The sequence below is a fragment of the Lolium rigidum genome, unplaced genomic scaffold (assembly GCF_022539505.1).
Source record: "Lolium rigidum isolate FL_2022 unplaced genomic scaffold, APGP_CSIRO_Lrig_0.1 contig_62246_1, whole genome shotgun sequence".
In the NCBI taxonomy this organism is placed as follows: Eukaryota; Viridiplantae; Streptophyta; class Magnoliopsida; order Poales; family Poaceae; genus Lolium; species Lolium rigidum.
The window spans coordinates 152,145-169,313 of record NW_025901157.1 but is presented as its reverse complement, the minus strand read 5'-3'; the positions used below and the strand labels follow the sequence as shown (position 1 = coordinate 169,313).

Below are 17,169 nucleotides of genomic sequence, written 5' to 3'. Positions count from 1 at the left end.
CTAATGTTTTATCCCTAGTGGCAACAAGCACAACACAACCTTAGAACTTTCTCGTCACTCGTCCCATGTGTCAATGCGTGCATGAACCCACTATCGAGCATAAGTACTCCCTCTTGGAGTTAAAAGCATCTACTTGGCCGAGCATCTACTAGTAACGGAGAGCATGCAAGATCATAAATAACACATAAGCATAACTTTGATAATCAACATAACAAGTATTCTCTATTCATCGGATCCCAACAAACGCAACATATAGAATTACATATAGATGATCTTGATCATGATAGGCAGCTCACAAGATCCGACAATGATAGCACAATGGGGAGAAGACAACCATCTAGCTACTGCTATGGACCCATAGTCCAGGGGTAGACTACTCACTCATCACTCCGGAGGCGACCATGGCGGTGTAGAGTCCTCCGGGAGATGATTCCCCTCCGGCAGCGGTGCCGGAGGCGATCTCCCGGATCCCCCGAGATGGGATCGGCGGCGACGGCGTCTCGCAAGGTTTTCCGTATCGTGGCTCTCGGTACTGGGGGTTTCGTCACGGAGGCTTTAAGTAGGCGGAAGGGCAAGTCGAGAGGGGGCACAGGGGCCCCAGATGACAGGGCGGCGCGGCCAAGGGGGGGGCCGCGCCGCCCTAGGGTTTGGCTCCCCTGTGGCCCCACTTCGTTTCGTCTTCGGTCTTCTGGAAGCTTCGTGAGAAAATAGGCCTCTGGGCTTTTATTTCGTCCAATTCCGAGAATATTTCTTTACTAGGATTTCTGAAACCAAAAACAGCAGAAACAAAGAATCGGCACTTCGGCATCTTGTTAATAGGTTAGTTCCAGAAAATGCACGAATATGACATAAAGTGTGCATAAAACATGTAGATAACATCAATAATGTGGCATGGAACACAAGAAATTATCGATACGTCGGAGACGTATCAGCCGCGCATCCACAACGTCGACCCTGCACGCGTGCCTCTCTTCTACCCGCGAGCGCAATGCATGGCAGCGGAAGCACCGTCGCTATAGAGGTCGCAGGCAAGGAGGCGGCATCAGGCAACTCGCGCTCCGGCTCGTCGGCTGCCGGTGGCCGCACGCGCTCGGCCACGCCCGCGCCTTCTTCTGGCGGCATCGTCATCCACGACGGCCCAAGGCGCCCGGCTTTGGCTTCGGCTCGGAGGACGCCTAGGACGCTTCCACGCCGCCGCCCCAAGGAGGAGGAAGATGCTCAGTCACCGCCACCTCCGCCGGCGAAGAAGCAATGGTGGGAGATGGCGGCGGAGGCGCATGCGACCTTCCGTGGCAGCGACTTCCCCGGAAGCACCTCATCGGCGGTCACTCCGTCGGGGAGGACTACCGGCAGCACGCTCAACCCGCGGCAGGTGGCGGTGTGACCCGCCATGGACCACGACGAGAACTTCGTCGACCTCGCCGGTCGTTCTGAGCCGCCGATGCCAAAGGAGGAGGAGGACGATTAGTCCTTCGACTTCTCCAGCGACAATGGCAGCGGCGACGTCGACGACGCGGACAACCTCGACTACAGCGCCTTCCGGGGGCACCGCTAGTTTTTATAAAGTTTTTAATTCAAATTTGAGTTACTTTTGTATAAACTAGTCTAAATTTATATGAATTTTGTTTTTTTATATTTTTTTACATTTGAATTCTATTGGGGGCGCCGTATTGGGGGCCTCGGTGTGGGAATATCATCCCTAAATAAAGGATGCACTATCGGCGTCCGTCATACAACAGTGTCGGCGTACCTGTCGGCGCCTATTTAGGGGACGCTGGTGGAGATGCTCTCACTCCTCAAATGTCTCTCCCGTGCCACCCTAGCATGACTCCCTCCCTCTGTGCACCGCCCTGTACCTCGCATGGCATCTCTCGTAACCCTCCGTTCGAGGAGAAATGCATAACCTGATGTAAGAATGCCCCGGCACTATCCTCACCATTAGTTTGTTGGAGATTCGTGCTAGCAACGTTATAAAAATGAAACTTTAATGATTTTTCAACTGAAATTAAATTTTTACGAACTTTGTTCTGTAACAAAAATGAAATTTTTACAAGTTTATTGTACATACTTTTGTCTGTCTCTGCTGGCCGCGCAGACTTCTAGAATCTCATGGAGTTCCCATATTCATTAGAAAATATTTTCACTTGAGAAGTATTCAACAATTTTTGGCAGGAAATATCTTCAAACATATTCAACAATATTTCATCTAATATATTCTTTAAAATATCGAAAAACCAGTTTTGAACTTGGATGTAGATGCTCCCGATTCAATAAAACAAATCAAAAAAGATAGTAAACAAATTCAAAAAAATCTGATTTTTTTGGACAATGGACATAAATAAGTGTCCTAAGTGCACACCAAAAATCTCCGAGAATATATTGGAACATCTCGATTTGTTTCTTACATCAATCCGATTTATCTTTTTTGCATAGACCACTACATATGTCTTTTTCTGGAGATTTTTGGTGTGCACATAGAACACTTGTTCATGTTTATTATCCACAAATTAAAGATTTTTTGAAATTTTTTGCTATTTTCTGATTTTTTTATTAAACTAGGAGCATCTACACCCGGGTTCAGAAATGCCTTGTCCTTAAAATATTAACAAGTTTCATACTTACAGATTCACTCATCTTTTATACCAGAACAATATTAAGTTCTTTAAGGAAATCATTCATAATTTCACAGAAGTTTCGTAATAGATTTGTACATATAATTAAAGGAATAGAAGTTTGAGAAAATTTGCCATGATTAATTTGAGATTCATTTTCTCACTGATTTTAACAAGATTCACAGAAGATTCATACAATAAATAGGTACTAATTGGACATGATACATGTATCATACAAGTCTTTACAAAACCATCAAACATTCACACAAGTTTGATACAAAGTTTGGAAGATATACATAAGTTCTATTCTAGATCCACAAAAAATTTATGCCCATTTTTTTGCGAAAATTCCACCGATCCATTAATAATCATCAATAGTAGTACAAAGATGCCTAAAGGTAATAAAAATTACAAATAGGTCGTTGGACCAGCTAACGACGACTACAGACACTAGCACGAGCCGAAGGCGCGCCACCGTCCTCGCCCCTCTATCACCGGAGCCAGGCAAAACTTGTCGTAGTAGAGCTTGTTGTAGTAGACAGACAGGAAGTCGTCGTGCTAAGGCCCCAAAGGACCAGCGCACCAGAGCAGCAACCATCGCCAACGATGACAACCGTAGATCGGAAGAGACTGACCTGAAACCACGCAATCGAACACGAAAGACGATCGTATCACGGGGGATCCGCCGGACACACAACTCCACGCGTCCTCCGCCGGCGCTAGATGCACCACCGGAGCGAGGATAGGACGGGGAGGACCTTATTCTGACTTCAGGAAGTAGCCGCCGCCTCACCATCCCAAAAAAGACACCGAAAACAAACTAAACGAAGAACTGAAAACTGAAACCTTTGCGCCGGCGAGAGGCCGCGGTCCGCCACACCTCCAAAGCCCCAAGGGCACCGGAGGCGGAGCCGACCGGCAGCATCGCCGGCGAGAGGGACGAAACCCTAGATGGGTTAGAGCCGCCTAGTATAAAGAAAATCGAAACTTCACAGAAGAGTCCAGTTCAACAACAACTGAATCCAAAACAAAAATATCCAAAATAAAAAATATATGGGAATTCAGATTCAGACCTCCATGGCCAGCTGGGTCGAGGTAGCCAATGGTGGCCAAGAACAGCGAGTTGGTTGTCCTAACGGAGAAGAACACCGCACCTAGATCTAAATCTGGGCCCTCCTAGTTGTCATGGTCAAAAGCGGCAACGGTGGTTGGAGCCTCGGCACGGGCGGCGGTGGTTGGAGGTGGTTGGAGGCTTGGAGCCTCGGCAACCTCATCGACGAGGTTCCGGTGGAGGTATAGATAGTGTCGGGGTATCTTACCTCGTTAGGGAATCCGCACTCTCGTTCCAACAACGTTGTAACAGCAACTAGGATCCAAAACTTTGTAGTGCAGGTGGTGGACGTAGGGGCGCCGCTCACTCGGTCAGCCGCAGTCGCCGACCACTCCACGCCTTCCGTTTTAAGCCCTCCCCATAGACCCATATCACTCCTATCTGTTGTGCGCTTCCTCCCGAGACTATGCGTAACTCCATGTTGGCCCGGCCATGATTGACACTCGCATGATCACTATAACCATGGCATGCTAGCGTGTTCCCATCAATCCACTCATCTCTGCTCTCAGAGCAAGTACAATAGTGGGTTTATAGCCCGTCTACGTTACACTTTTGCATATATGGAGGAGAGAAATATGAAAAAGTGAGAAAAGTGAGCTCTCATACAAGAGTCAGCTGCAACACAGGCCCCTAGTCACTTTGTAAGAGTGAGAGGTGGGCCATATACCAATAAAACGGCACTGAGTATTGTACATATTGATTATATAGATGACATGACACTATTTTAGAGCAAGTACAATAAGTCTTAATCAGCTGGCTATAAGAATTAAAATAATACATTGTTGCCTAGTTGGAGGAGAGAGAGGAGGATAGAGAATAGGAGTGGGCTCTAATGCAAGAGCCAGCTCTAGCACGTGCGCTCTAAAGACGTGCTCTTAGGCACTTTATGCGAGTGAATGATGTACCATACACTAATAATATAATTTTATAGCTTACTATTGTACGTGTTGGATCTAGAATGATTATAAATAACATGGCACTTGGCTATAGCTAACTGTTGGCTGCAGTATTGAACTTGCTCTTATAGCTAGTTGTTGCCTCTTTTATTGTTCTTGCTCTCATCACTTAACCACACGGTACACTACCCTCGATAGTCGACCGCATAGCAACCATATACCTCACTCCAGTCCCCTGTACTGTAAAGACCTGTGTCTTCTAGCACACATCAATTTGTCTCGGATGTATCTGCACTTCATGTTGTGGCATGATAGTTCATAGCTCGAGGATGTCTGCACTTCATGTTGTGTTTGTTTAGAAAAATGAAAACATCTGCAGTTTATCAGAAATTATGAGCTCCTCTTTGGAGGAGGCATTTTGGCTCATAGGAGTAAATGCTTCCATTATATAAAAATAATAAAAAATTAATTTTAAAAATGTTAAAAAAATTGACATAAAATTTTTGGTGTACATCGTGACATTCTATGTTCGTATATAAGTTTTCGTGGAAAAACAACATTTTGTGTGGTGTGTACAAAAAGACAAAAAAATGTGTTGTACGTAGTCGTGTTACAGCATCAAAATTTGTCTTTTTTACCGGAGCCACATAATTTTTTTCCTTTTTTTCAAAATTTGTGTACCAACATAAAATATCTAGATGTACATGTACAAATTTAATTAGAATTTTTTGACATCTCGAAATGTGGATTCACATGGGGTACATATACAATAATACACTATCACCTAGACATATAATAGTACTGCGTACATGCTGGGTGCCATGTGATGCCTTAACTTGCTATTGTTTCCTAGATTCCAACTTGCAACGAAATGCAGGTACCAGTGCACTGATAGTTATATAACATATATGAACAATAGGGAAAATAAATATGTGATTAGTCTGGCTACATGCACGCATGAAGAAAGCTCTCAGCAATTTTCGCAAAAAAAAAGCTCTCAGCAAGCAACAAAAATGATATCGACCTATTTTACAGTTTCTGTGTGAAAGCTCTCGGCAAGCAAGCCGAGATGGTGAACTGAACATGACATATGACATGTACTCATGATCAATTGTTGTTTATAATTGTAAAATGTTACATTTTTATTAAGGGTTATAGTGAACTTTTTTTTTACATCGAGCCTTCGAGCCGGCTTGCAAGCTTCATCGAGCGGGCTTGTCGAGCCTCGAGCCTTGATTGGAAGGTTTAGGCTTGGCTTGTCTGACCTTTGAGCCGAGTCGAGCCCGAGCCGAGCCTCGAGCCTTGAGCTTTTCTGTCCACCCCTAGATTCACACAATGGGAGCAGATGCTCCTACGAGCTAAAGTGCATTTCCGCTCCTTTTTTGACTATCAAATCTTGAGTAGAGACAACCGGTGACCTATTTTTGACTCGCTCAACATGTCTGCAGTGCCATAAAATGTTCATGTGCAATACAAGAGCTACGGGCCTTGCTAATCTCTCATGTGATGCTGATGCAAACCTAAGTCTGAATCGTCAATTCCAATCTCACGATCACTTTTTTTTTTCCTTTCAAAAATCAGCTCATGCATGAACAGAGTACGTCAGAGCAACAGACTATTCTGAGAAATACATCGGAGGCTGGTGAAAGAACATGAATATTTTCAAGCTTCTATATCATGAATGAAATGATACGGCTAAAAATATCCGAAGAACAGATGGTTTCAGAATGACATGACAGATAAATCATCACATGCCTTAGTGGAGTACATTATTATGTGAAAGAAGAAATCAATTCAAACTACACAACTAAATCATGACATTTGATAGCCAATTAAAAAGCGAGGGCGGCAAAAGATTAGAAAGGAATGGTTTTGAAGAAGGTATAAGACTCTGGTGGAATGTCAACGTGCTGATGGAGAACCACCAGAACCATATGTTCGCCGTGCTTCCTCAAGCTCTGGTTCAGCGTCTCTGTCGCTCTGTCAGGTCTTGGCTTTCAAGAAGTCTTGCTCTCAGTACAAGTAGGAAGTTACAACTGCTGGTTCAAAAAAGATATTTCTTTTGAGGAACACACTTATTTGTCGATTACCTTGATTTCAAATGGATAGTCTTCATTGGATTTGCCTCATTGAACAGTACTTCTTCCATTTAGAGAGGTGAGCCATGTTCGAATCTTATAGACGTCTCTGCTCATTGGATCTTGCAAGGCAAAAAGGACCTTTACGTGGGGATCTCCTTTTCAACTGTGAGCTCCACTTGCAGTAAGCTCTTCTCCATCCGTATGCGCAGGGACAGTTCTGAAATAGTTATGCACCATCAGCACAAGAAAAATGCTCAAAGTAAAGTCACCAGTCACGTGTTCTGCAAAATAAAGTTTGGGGGTTTCCAGGAAATAATTAAACTCACCGCTGAAAAAGATTGACTATCTTTAGGGCACTCCGGAGTCCGGATACTTCCAAGTCACCAGAACAGAAGTTTAGGCCAAAAGCTTCACATAGTAAACAGAGAACACCTATTAAGAAGAAGCATGGTCAAGTTAAACAATTCTACAAGTTTATAACGGCAATAAAGTAACAAGACAGTGACAATAGTAAAAGCCTGGCTGACAACTTCTCTCACTATTCACATGGTGCTATTCATAGCTGTCTCAATGGATGGATATTTAATATTTCCATGTCAAGGGCGAAACTATTCCTAAGGAACATTGTGGAACTACAACTGTTTCAATGCAGCTTACAAAATAATCATGGACATAATTAAATGATTGGTAAATTCAGTGATGTGTTGAAGTAGACATCAAAAGTAAACCACAAAATGGCAAACTTGAAACGTGCAAGCTTGCATACAAAGACTAGTTGTCAGCGAATCAGAGAGACATGTGTGGCGCCTGAATCAGAGAGACATGTGTGGCGCTCCTGAATCACAGAGACATGTGTGGCGCATCGACGTGAAGCTGTCAGCGACCTCTCCTCCGCGTGAGAGTGCCATTTGATCAGAAGTGGAATGTTGAGCAGCAGAGGACCAAAGATAAAATGGTGAAGGTGAAGGAAAAAACTTGGATTCTTGCTCTGGCATAGCAGTACCGACTTGGAATTGGGGTTCCAGATAGAAACGGAGAGGCATGCACACTGCAGGTGTACAAGAGCAAGACATTCTCATCATGCAAATGCTTTGAATCCTCTCCTATGTCACCCGGGATGGTGTTGGTGCCCTGCAGATTGGAGCAAAAGATCGCACAGGTAAATTCTTGGTCATACCTTTACGTACATGGCGCTGAAAATGGTTTGACTGTTCCATGAAGTAAAGAAAAAAAGAAATCATACTGGAAACACATTTTTCACCAGCAACGCGAGAAGCTCCACCAGTTGATACAAATGCAAGAGGCTCCGGCGTGAGCTCATACATATGATAATTGAACACAGTATCAACAACATCAAACATCCATTCTTCCAGATTGCTTTGACATATAAAAAAGATATTTCTGAACTAAAAGTAAGCCCACCCTTGCATATATAGCAGATCAATGAGAATGGCATTGTAAAAATACACTCATACGAGCTATGAAGAAAAGTGACTGTTTAGAGAGATTACAAAATGTCATGTTACTGATATAAAAGATTGTATTAATATTCATTCTGCTTACCTTCCCCAATGGCAATGAGACACCATTATCCCTAAGGTTGCATACAGTCATGTTAGACTACTTTTTCTACCTGTCCTCACCCATCAAAGATTAATAGATTCATACACATTTCACTTTCTTGTGATTCTGACACACTGCAAAACGAACTCAACGGTACAAGCAGGCAGTTTGGATTTCTTATGATGGCAGAAGGGATTTAAGCGAGCACAAAATACATTAAGCTTTCTCTGGAGTTGATCTCATATGCGATGTATCAGCCACTCAACCAAGTCCATTGAAAAATCGATACTTTGCAGGGAGCAATTTCACATCCTCCTGATATTTCCCATTCCTTGAAAACAGAGACAACATCAACGAAGTAGTTGAAGCTTCCAGTGAGATGCTCTTCCCATCAACTTTAGACAAATAATCTCCAGCCTTAGTGATCTCACCTTTTTCTAACAACATTCTGATAATATCATTAACAACACGGGAGCTCGGAGCACAACCAATCTTCTCCATTGATGAAAATATATTGCCAGCTTCTTCCACTAATCCTTCTTTTAGAAGATTTTTTATCACTATGCTATAAGTCGAAGCATTAGGTACCAACCCACTGGTTGATATTGCAGCAAACAAATTGTTAGCATCTTCTCTTCTCCGAACCTTATACATTGCATCGATCATGATATTGAATGTTGCGATATCAAACTTCACATTCATTTCACCTAATTTACGGAACAAAGTGATTGCTTCGTTGGCACAATTATTTCTGCAAAGTCCTCCAAGAATTATATTGTATATGGAAACGCTAACTGTTATTCCACTTTCAATCATCTCATGGAACCTTTTCTTTGCATCATCCGTTCTCCCAGCACGAAATAACCCATCCAGTATGGTGCCATATGTGACAGTTGTAGGTTTAACTCTCTTGGACAACATTTCTGTGAGTAGAGCCAAAGCATCATCGACCCTTCCATTTTTAAAATAGCCATTCACAAGTGTGTTATATGTAACAACATCAGGCTCAACACCTGCTGAGAACATGGCATCAAGTACTCCGAGTGCTTTATCCATCTTGCCGACTAAGACATACCCATCAATCAGTGAGTTAAAAGTAATGATATCCGGCCTCTCGCCAATGTGTATAACAAGTTCAAATATATCTTGTGCATCCATAACCCTCCCTTCTTTGCATAGACTGTTTATTACTGAATTGAAGAAGACGATGTTAGGACGAGGGATACCTTTGTTCATCATTTGAGAAACCAACTCTTTAGCTTTAACCAGATCACCATGTATACAACAACCCTGAATTAGGGACTGATAAACAGCATTGTTATGTTGTATTCCCACAGCAATCATCTCACTGAATTTGTCAACAGCATCGGCCAGCCTACCCATTCTAAAATGTGCTGCTATTACAGTTGAATAGGTGACTACATTCGGAGTCACTCCTTGTTCCCGCATTTCTGCAAAAATGAGCATCGCTTCAACCATCATTCCACATCTAGCATAGGCACCAATTAATATGCTGAAAACATGGCAGTCGGGTACAATATCGTTGTCTTTCATTGAGTTAAAGAGATTGATCATATCAGCGAAGCATCCTTCACTGGCATACCCATGAAGCAAAATTGAGTATGAGAAGATATTAGGTTTGTGTCCTTTGGCAGTCATGGAATCAAAAATTTCTGCAGCTTCTTTGCTTCTTCCATGCTTGCAAAGGGAGGTCATGAACGAGTTGCAAGTAACAATATCTGGTATCAGACCCTGTTTTGTCATTTCTCTGAACATATTAGTTGACTCTTTCCACCGCCCTGATGTGGAATATCCTTGGATCATGCAATTGTATGTCACTTTATTTGGTTGAACGCCATTGCCGGCCATCTGCCGAAGGATCAGCTCTGCCTTGTCCATTGCTCTGGCCTTGCACAGCGCATCAATAACTGAGTTGTATGCCACAACATCAGGCAAAACCCCTTGCTGCACCATTTCATGGAAAAGATTGCATGCCTTTCCTACTTGGCCCTCCCTAAAGAAGCCATGGATGACTGTGCTGTATGCCACCACGTTGGGGGAACAGACACCTCCTTGTTTCGCCATCGTCTGGAGCAGGTCAAGTGCTTGCTGGCTCCTGCTATCTTCACATAACCTCTTCAGAACTATGTTGTATGAGATAACATTGGGGATGCAACCCAGGTCGGACATCCTATGAAGCAGTACGTCGACAGCTTCATCTGTCCGTTTTGCGCAGCAGAGGCACTTGAGGAATGTGTTGGCGGTGAACTGGTCTGTCTTCAGGCCTATCCTGAGGAGACGGCCGAACAATGCAAGCCCTAGGTCCGGTCGGCGTGCGTGGCAGCAGCAGTCCATGATGATGTTGTAGGTGCAGACTGTGGGCGCCGCTACCTGGGGGCCGGCATCTTCTCGGCACACGCGGTTGAAGAGAGCGACTGCGAGAGCGGGTCCGCTTCTGCGGTCGTCGTAGGCCGGAGCACGGGCGAGCGCAACAAGGAAGTCGTGCAGGGAGCGTTTGGGGACCGGGGTGGCCTGCCCCAGCAATTCGTCGAACAGGTGGTGTGCGTCCTCCGGGCTGAGCGTTCCGGCGCGGACGCGCTCCGTGGCTGCAGCAAAGGAGGCGGCCGGAGACCAGGATGTTGAGCACCGGGAGGTGGAGGTGGAGGAGGAGCTGCGACGGAGGTGGCGGGGGCGCGACATCGGCGTGCTGGCGCAGTGGCGGAGGCGGATTCGGGACATTGGTGGGGTGGAGAATGATGAGCGGCGCAGGCGTAGTCCGGAGATTGGCTAGTGGAGGAGGAGGAGGATGAGCGGCGGCGGCGGCGGCGGCGGCGGGGCGTTGCCGTGCTGGAGCAGAGGCGAGGCTGTACTCCGGCTGTACGCGGTACAAAATGTGTACTTCCTCCGTCTTACAAGATGGTTATGCACATGAAATCCAATACCTTGGTTTAAATTTAGGTGTATTTAGATGCTAAATAGTGTTTAGATACATCTAAATCTTAAAAATATTAAGAAAATTTTGATAAGACAGAGGAACTATTTTTCATCCAAGATGCATCAGTACTAGCTCCTTTCGTAAAGAGATGATATCATATACGTTTATATAGTCCACGACCATTAGTTTTGGCATTTCTAGTTTTTTCTTGATATTGATTGCGTTTTTAGATATAGAAGTCTGTATTTGACCATTAGTTTATGTACACATATGTTACTAAGAAATTACAAGTATTGCCAAGGAAAATAAATATACATTTCTCAAATAATAATCTCAATATTATCTATGCTACTCCCTCCGTCTCTAAAAAAATGTTGCTCAACTTTGTCTAGATATGGAGGTATAGACATATATATTTTAGTTATAAATATATCCACATTTGGAAAAAAAATACTTGAGCAGTTTTCTTTTGAGACGGAGGGAGTAGAAAATAAGTCATTTAAATTTAGTTTTTTAAGTCACACTTTATTATGTTTGACTAATTGTACAGAAAATATCAACATGTTTTAAAAGTTTCGTGAATAAAACATATGTTGTATCTTACGCAAAAATAAAGAAAATGTCACGTAAATGCAACTTTTGGATCACAATTTATTTTATACAGGTCCCAAAAAAATCTGAAAATTCATGTGTCAACATAGCCCATGGACATGTAAATGTGTTGAGATTTCCAGTTCTTTTGACATTTGAAATGATCACGGGTTCCATTTTGAATTTATGATCAAACATCATGTACATGAAAAGAAACATATCTACCGTGGATTTTCCTATTTCATTGAGATAGCGTAAACTCACTTTCAAATTCTAGTCTTCGCATGGCCAGCAGTTCTTGCTGGCTTTGTTGCTCAAAGTACCTATTCTCTTCTTTTATTGCATTGGATATACTTGTCTGTTCCAATTTCTGGTTATTTGACCATTTGTTTTGCTCAACTACAAACTGTGAAAGTAGAAATCTGTGAATGGATCTACAACAGCGAATTGAGCTGTGCATTTTCTTTGAAATATTAGTAGACATCTTGAGCTTGTAGTGTTTTTGACGGTTATTAGCTAAGTGCTCAGTTTGGGTATTGCAATTCCACTTGCTATTTACAGTGTTTCTTATAGGGATCTTGACATCATTTAGGCTTGGAGACTGTTTACTTTATTTTTTTTCGAAATGGGGGTGTACCCCGGCTTCTGCATCATGACGATGCACACGGCCATTTATTAATAGAAAAATCCAAGAAAAATCCAAGAAAATTTGTTTACAAATCACACATGCTCGAGGATTGACACAAGAATCAACCATCGAAAATGGGACATACTACGACTACCACTCAACATAGTCTTCTAGTATACCGCCAACCAGCCTGGCACAAGATATCCTGAGCGACCATCAGGAGACGTGTGCATCCAGAAACCATGGTATCCCGCAATCCCTCCGGGGAAAGTAGAGCCCAAAGCTGGATCCAATGGGAGACCATGTGAATAACCTACAAGAAATGAAAAGAGACTTTTTTGTTAAATATTATATCATTTCTGACCCTCCAAATAGACCAACATAAGGCAGAAACCCCAATCCGGATAAACGCCTTAGATTTTCTATCTACTCCTTTAAGCCAGTTACCAAACATATTGGTAATATTGGTAGGAGGTGGAAGATCATAAGTGAAATTAACTGTACGCCATAAAAGCTTAGCTAACGGACAATCAATAAAAAGGTGTTGAATGGTCTCCTGTTCCCCACAGAATACACATTTTGTACACCCATTCCACTGACGTTTAGCTAGGTTATCTTTTGTTAACAAAACCTTATTACTCATGAACCACATGAAAATCTTAATCTTAAGAGGTATTTTGACCTTCCATAGATATTTTCGCAAAAAGGGGTATGGTCACACATAAGATCTTCATACATGGACTTGACAGTAAACACACCGTTAGATGTCAAATTCCAAAAAAACCTATCATCCTCGTCATTCAAATTAACCATCATGAGTTTCCGACATAATTGTAACCATAAAGTCCATTTACTACCATTCAACACTCTTCGGAAAGTAATATTCAAGGGTGGTTGAGCAAGCACCTGTGCCACAGTGACATTTTTATGATGGACAATGTTATATAGTGAAGGATATTGCTGAGCCAATGAAGTAGTTCCCAACCAGGTGTCTTCCCAGAAGCGGATGGTCATACCATTACCCACTTTGAAAGAGCCCCTTGAAAAAAACTCGTGTTTTACCTCCATCAATCCTTTCCAAAAAGGAGAATCAAAAGGCTTAGCTTGAACCTCCGGTAACGACTTATGTCCAAGGTATTTGTTATATATGTAGCAATTCTTGCCACACTCCATCTTCGTTAAGAAGTTTAAAGAGCCATTTACTCAGTAAACATCTATTTTTGATTTCAAGTACCTCAATACCTAAACCCCCCTGACCTTTGGGACGGCACACAATATTCCATTTTGTTAGGCGGTATTTTTTTTTCATCTGATTGCCAAAAAAATCTGGATCTATAGAAATCCAGACGTTTCCTTACCCCAACAGGTATTTGTAGAAAAGACAACATAAACATCGGTAAGCTAGTTAACACTGAATTAATAAGAACCAACCTATCTCCATAGGATAGTAACTTCCCTTTCCAGCATCCTAATTTACTCTCAAACCGTGTTTCAACCGGATACCAATCCGAGTTCTTGAGTTTTTTGTAATGAATTGGGATACCCAAGTATCTAAAGGGGAGTTGTCCAGCATCACATCCAAAGATGTGCTTATACTGAGCCTCTTCCTCCTTTGCCTTTCCAAAAAAAAAAATCTCGCTCTTATGAAAATTAATCTTAAGCCCCGATAACTCTTCAAAGAGGCATAAAATTAATTTCATATTAACCGCTTTATCAAGGTCGTGTTCCAGGAATAGTATGGTGTCATCTGCATATTGTAATATAGAGAGACCTCCCTCAACTAAATGCGGAATTAGCCCTCCTACTTGACCATCCTCTTTTGCCCTTTCAATTAAGATGGCAAACATATCCACTACAATATTAAAAAGCATTGGGGATAAAGGGTCCCCTTGTCTTAGACCTTTCTTTGTCTGAAAATAATGACCAATATCATCATTCACCTTTATACCAACACTACCCCCTTGAACAAACTGTTGCACTAATCTTCCCCATTCAGGAGCAAAACCCTTCATCCTCAAAGTTTGTTGCAAAAAAGGCCATTTCACCTTATCGTAAGCTTTTTCAAAGTCGATTTTAAATAACACTCCATCCATTTTTTTAGTATTGTTGAATTTGAACAGCATTCTCCTTCTTGGGTAATAAAGTAATGACGCCAAAATTTAGTTTGTAAAGAGGCAAGTCCCCATTACTAAACTGAGAAAACAAAGCCATCAAGTCCTTTTTTATTACATCCCAAATTTTTTGATAAAACTCAGCTGGAAATCCATCTGGACCAGGAGCTTTATTCAATTCCATCTGAGAAATTGCCTCGAAAACCTCCTTTTCAGTAAAAGGCGCCGTCAAGATCTCATTCTCCATAGGTGAGATTTGTGTAATATCCTGATATTCCTCTGCAACCAGATAAATATTGGTTGGTGCCGGTGCATGATGGCGTGTATTTCACACGTTCGTTGGGCAACCCCAAGAGGAAGGTATGATGCGCACAGCAGCAAGTTTTCCCTCAGAAAGAAACCAAGGTTTATCGAACCAGGAGGAGCCAAGAAGCACGTTGAAGGTTGATGGCGGCGGGATGTAGTGCGGCGCAACACCGGAGATTCCGGCGCCAACGTGGAACCTGCACAACACAACCAAAGTACTTTGCCCCAACGAAACAGTGAGGTTGTCAATCTCACCGGCTTGCTGTAACAAAGGATTAACCGTATTGTGTGGAAGATGATTGTTTGCGGAGAAAATAGTAAAAACAAGTATTGCGAGCAGATTTGTATTTCAGTATTAAAGAATGGACCGGGGTCCACAGTTCACTAGAGGTGTCTCTCCCATAAGATAAAAGCATGTTGGGTGAACAAATTACAGTCGGGCAATTGACAAATAGAGAGGGCACAACAATGCACATACATGACATGATAAGTATAGTGAGATTTAATTGGGCATTACGACAAAGTACATAGACCGCCATCCAACTGCATCTATGCCTAAAAAGTCCACCTTCAGGTTATCATCCGAACCCCCTCCAGGATTAAGTTGCAAAGCAACAGACAATTGCATTAAGTATGGTGCGTAATGTAATCAACAACTACATCCTCGGACATAGCGCCAATGTTTTATCCCTAGTGGCAACAGCACAACACAACCTTAGAACTTTCTGTCATCTGTCCCGGTGTCAATGCAGGCATGAACCCACTATCGAGCATAAGTACTCCCTCTTGGAGTTAAAAGTAAAAACTTGGCCAGAGCCTCTACTAGAAACGGAGAGCATGCAAGATCATAAACAACACATGTATAATAACTTGATAATTAACATGACATGGTATTCTCTATCCATCGGATCCCGACAAACACAACATATAGAATTACGGATAGATGATCTTGATCATGTTAGGCAGCTCACAAGATCCAACAATGAAGCACAATGAGGAGAAGACAACCATCTAGCTACTGCTATGGACCCATAGTCCAGGGGTGAACTACTCACTCATCACTCCGAGAGCGACCATGGCGGTGTAGAGTCCTCCGGGAGATGAATCCCCTCTCCGGCAGGGTGCCGGAGGAGATCTCCAGAATCCCCCGAGATGGGATCGGCGGCGACGGCGTCTCAGTAAGGTTTTCCGTATCGTGGTTTTTCGCCTTAGGGGTTTCGCGACGGAGGCTTTAAGTAGGCGGAAGGGCAGAGTCGGGGGGCTAACGAGGGGCCCACGCTATAGTCGGCGCGGCCAGGGCTTGGGCCGCGCCGCCCTATAGCCTGGCCACCTCGTGGCCCCACTTCGTGTGTTCTTCGGTCTTCTGGAAGCTCCGTGGAAAAATAGGGCCCTGGGTCTTCGTTTCGTCCAATTCCGAGAATATTTCGTTACTAGGATTTCTAAACCAAAAACAGCAGAAAACAGGAACCGGCACTTCGGCATCTTGTTAATAGGTTAGTTCCAGAAAATGCACGAATATGACATAAAGTGTGCATAAAACATGTAGGTATCATCAATAATATGGCATAGAACATAAGAAATTATCGATACGTCGGAGACGTATCAGTGCACCAAACAATTTCTTGTAGAATTCAGTAATATACACCTTCAAATTATCTTCCCCAACAATAGTTCCCTCTTGCTGATCTAATTGAAATATTTTCTTTTTACGGTGTTTACCATTTACTATCAAGTGGAAGTATCTTGTATTATTTCCCCCTTCTTGAATATGTTTAACTTTTGCTCGTTGTGCCCATTTAGACTCCTCTTCCCTTCTTAATTTATTCAGAATATCGTTGGCTTTTTTAAGTTCATCCCTTTCATTTGTATTTAGCAGAGTTGTTTCTGCTTTCAAGTCAAGCCTCTCAATGATATTTAACAGTCTCTCTTTTTCTCTTTTATACTTACCACTTTGATTTTTAGCCCAACCTTTAAGGAATCGTCTTATATGTCTTAATTTATTTAACCAAGTCTCCATTGGGCTAGCTCCATCTATAAATGAATTCCATTCCTTTACTATCATGTCAAAAAAAAACCTCTTGTCGCAACCAATGTAGCTCAAAAGAGAATTTTTCTTGGTTACCCAGGTGTGTTTTCACCCCTGAATCAATAAGTATGGGAGTATGATCTGAATCAGCTCTAGTTAAAGCTCTTACCGTGACCAAAGGAAATTTCTGTTCCCACGCTATCGATGCTAGTACCCTATCTAGCTTCTCATAGGTAGGTACATCTCTCCTACTTGCCCAAGTATATTGTCTTCCTGTTAGAGCAATTTCCCTTAATGTTCAAATGCTCA

At 42.7% G+C, this 17,169-nt stretch overlaps 1 protein-coding gene across 1 annotated transcript; it reads right to left on the bottom strand.

Moving 5' to 3' along the window:
- Nucleotides 1-8,524: 8,524 nt before the first annotated feature.
- Nucleotides 8,525-16,081, bottom strand: LOC124681967 (protein Rf1, mitochondrial-like; the record flags this gene model as incomplete). Its single annotated transcript, XM_047216737.1, has 2 exons — nt 8,525-11,034; nt 16,045-16,081. Coding segments are annotated over 2 exons (2,547 nt in total), but the record flags the coding sequence as incomplete, so codon positions are not given.
- Between the last annotated feature and the right edge of the window lie 1,088 nt (nt 16,082-17,169).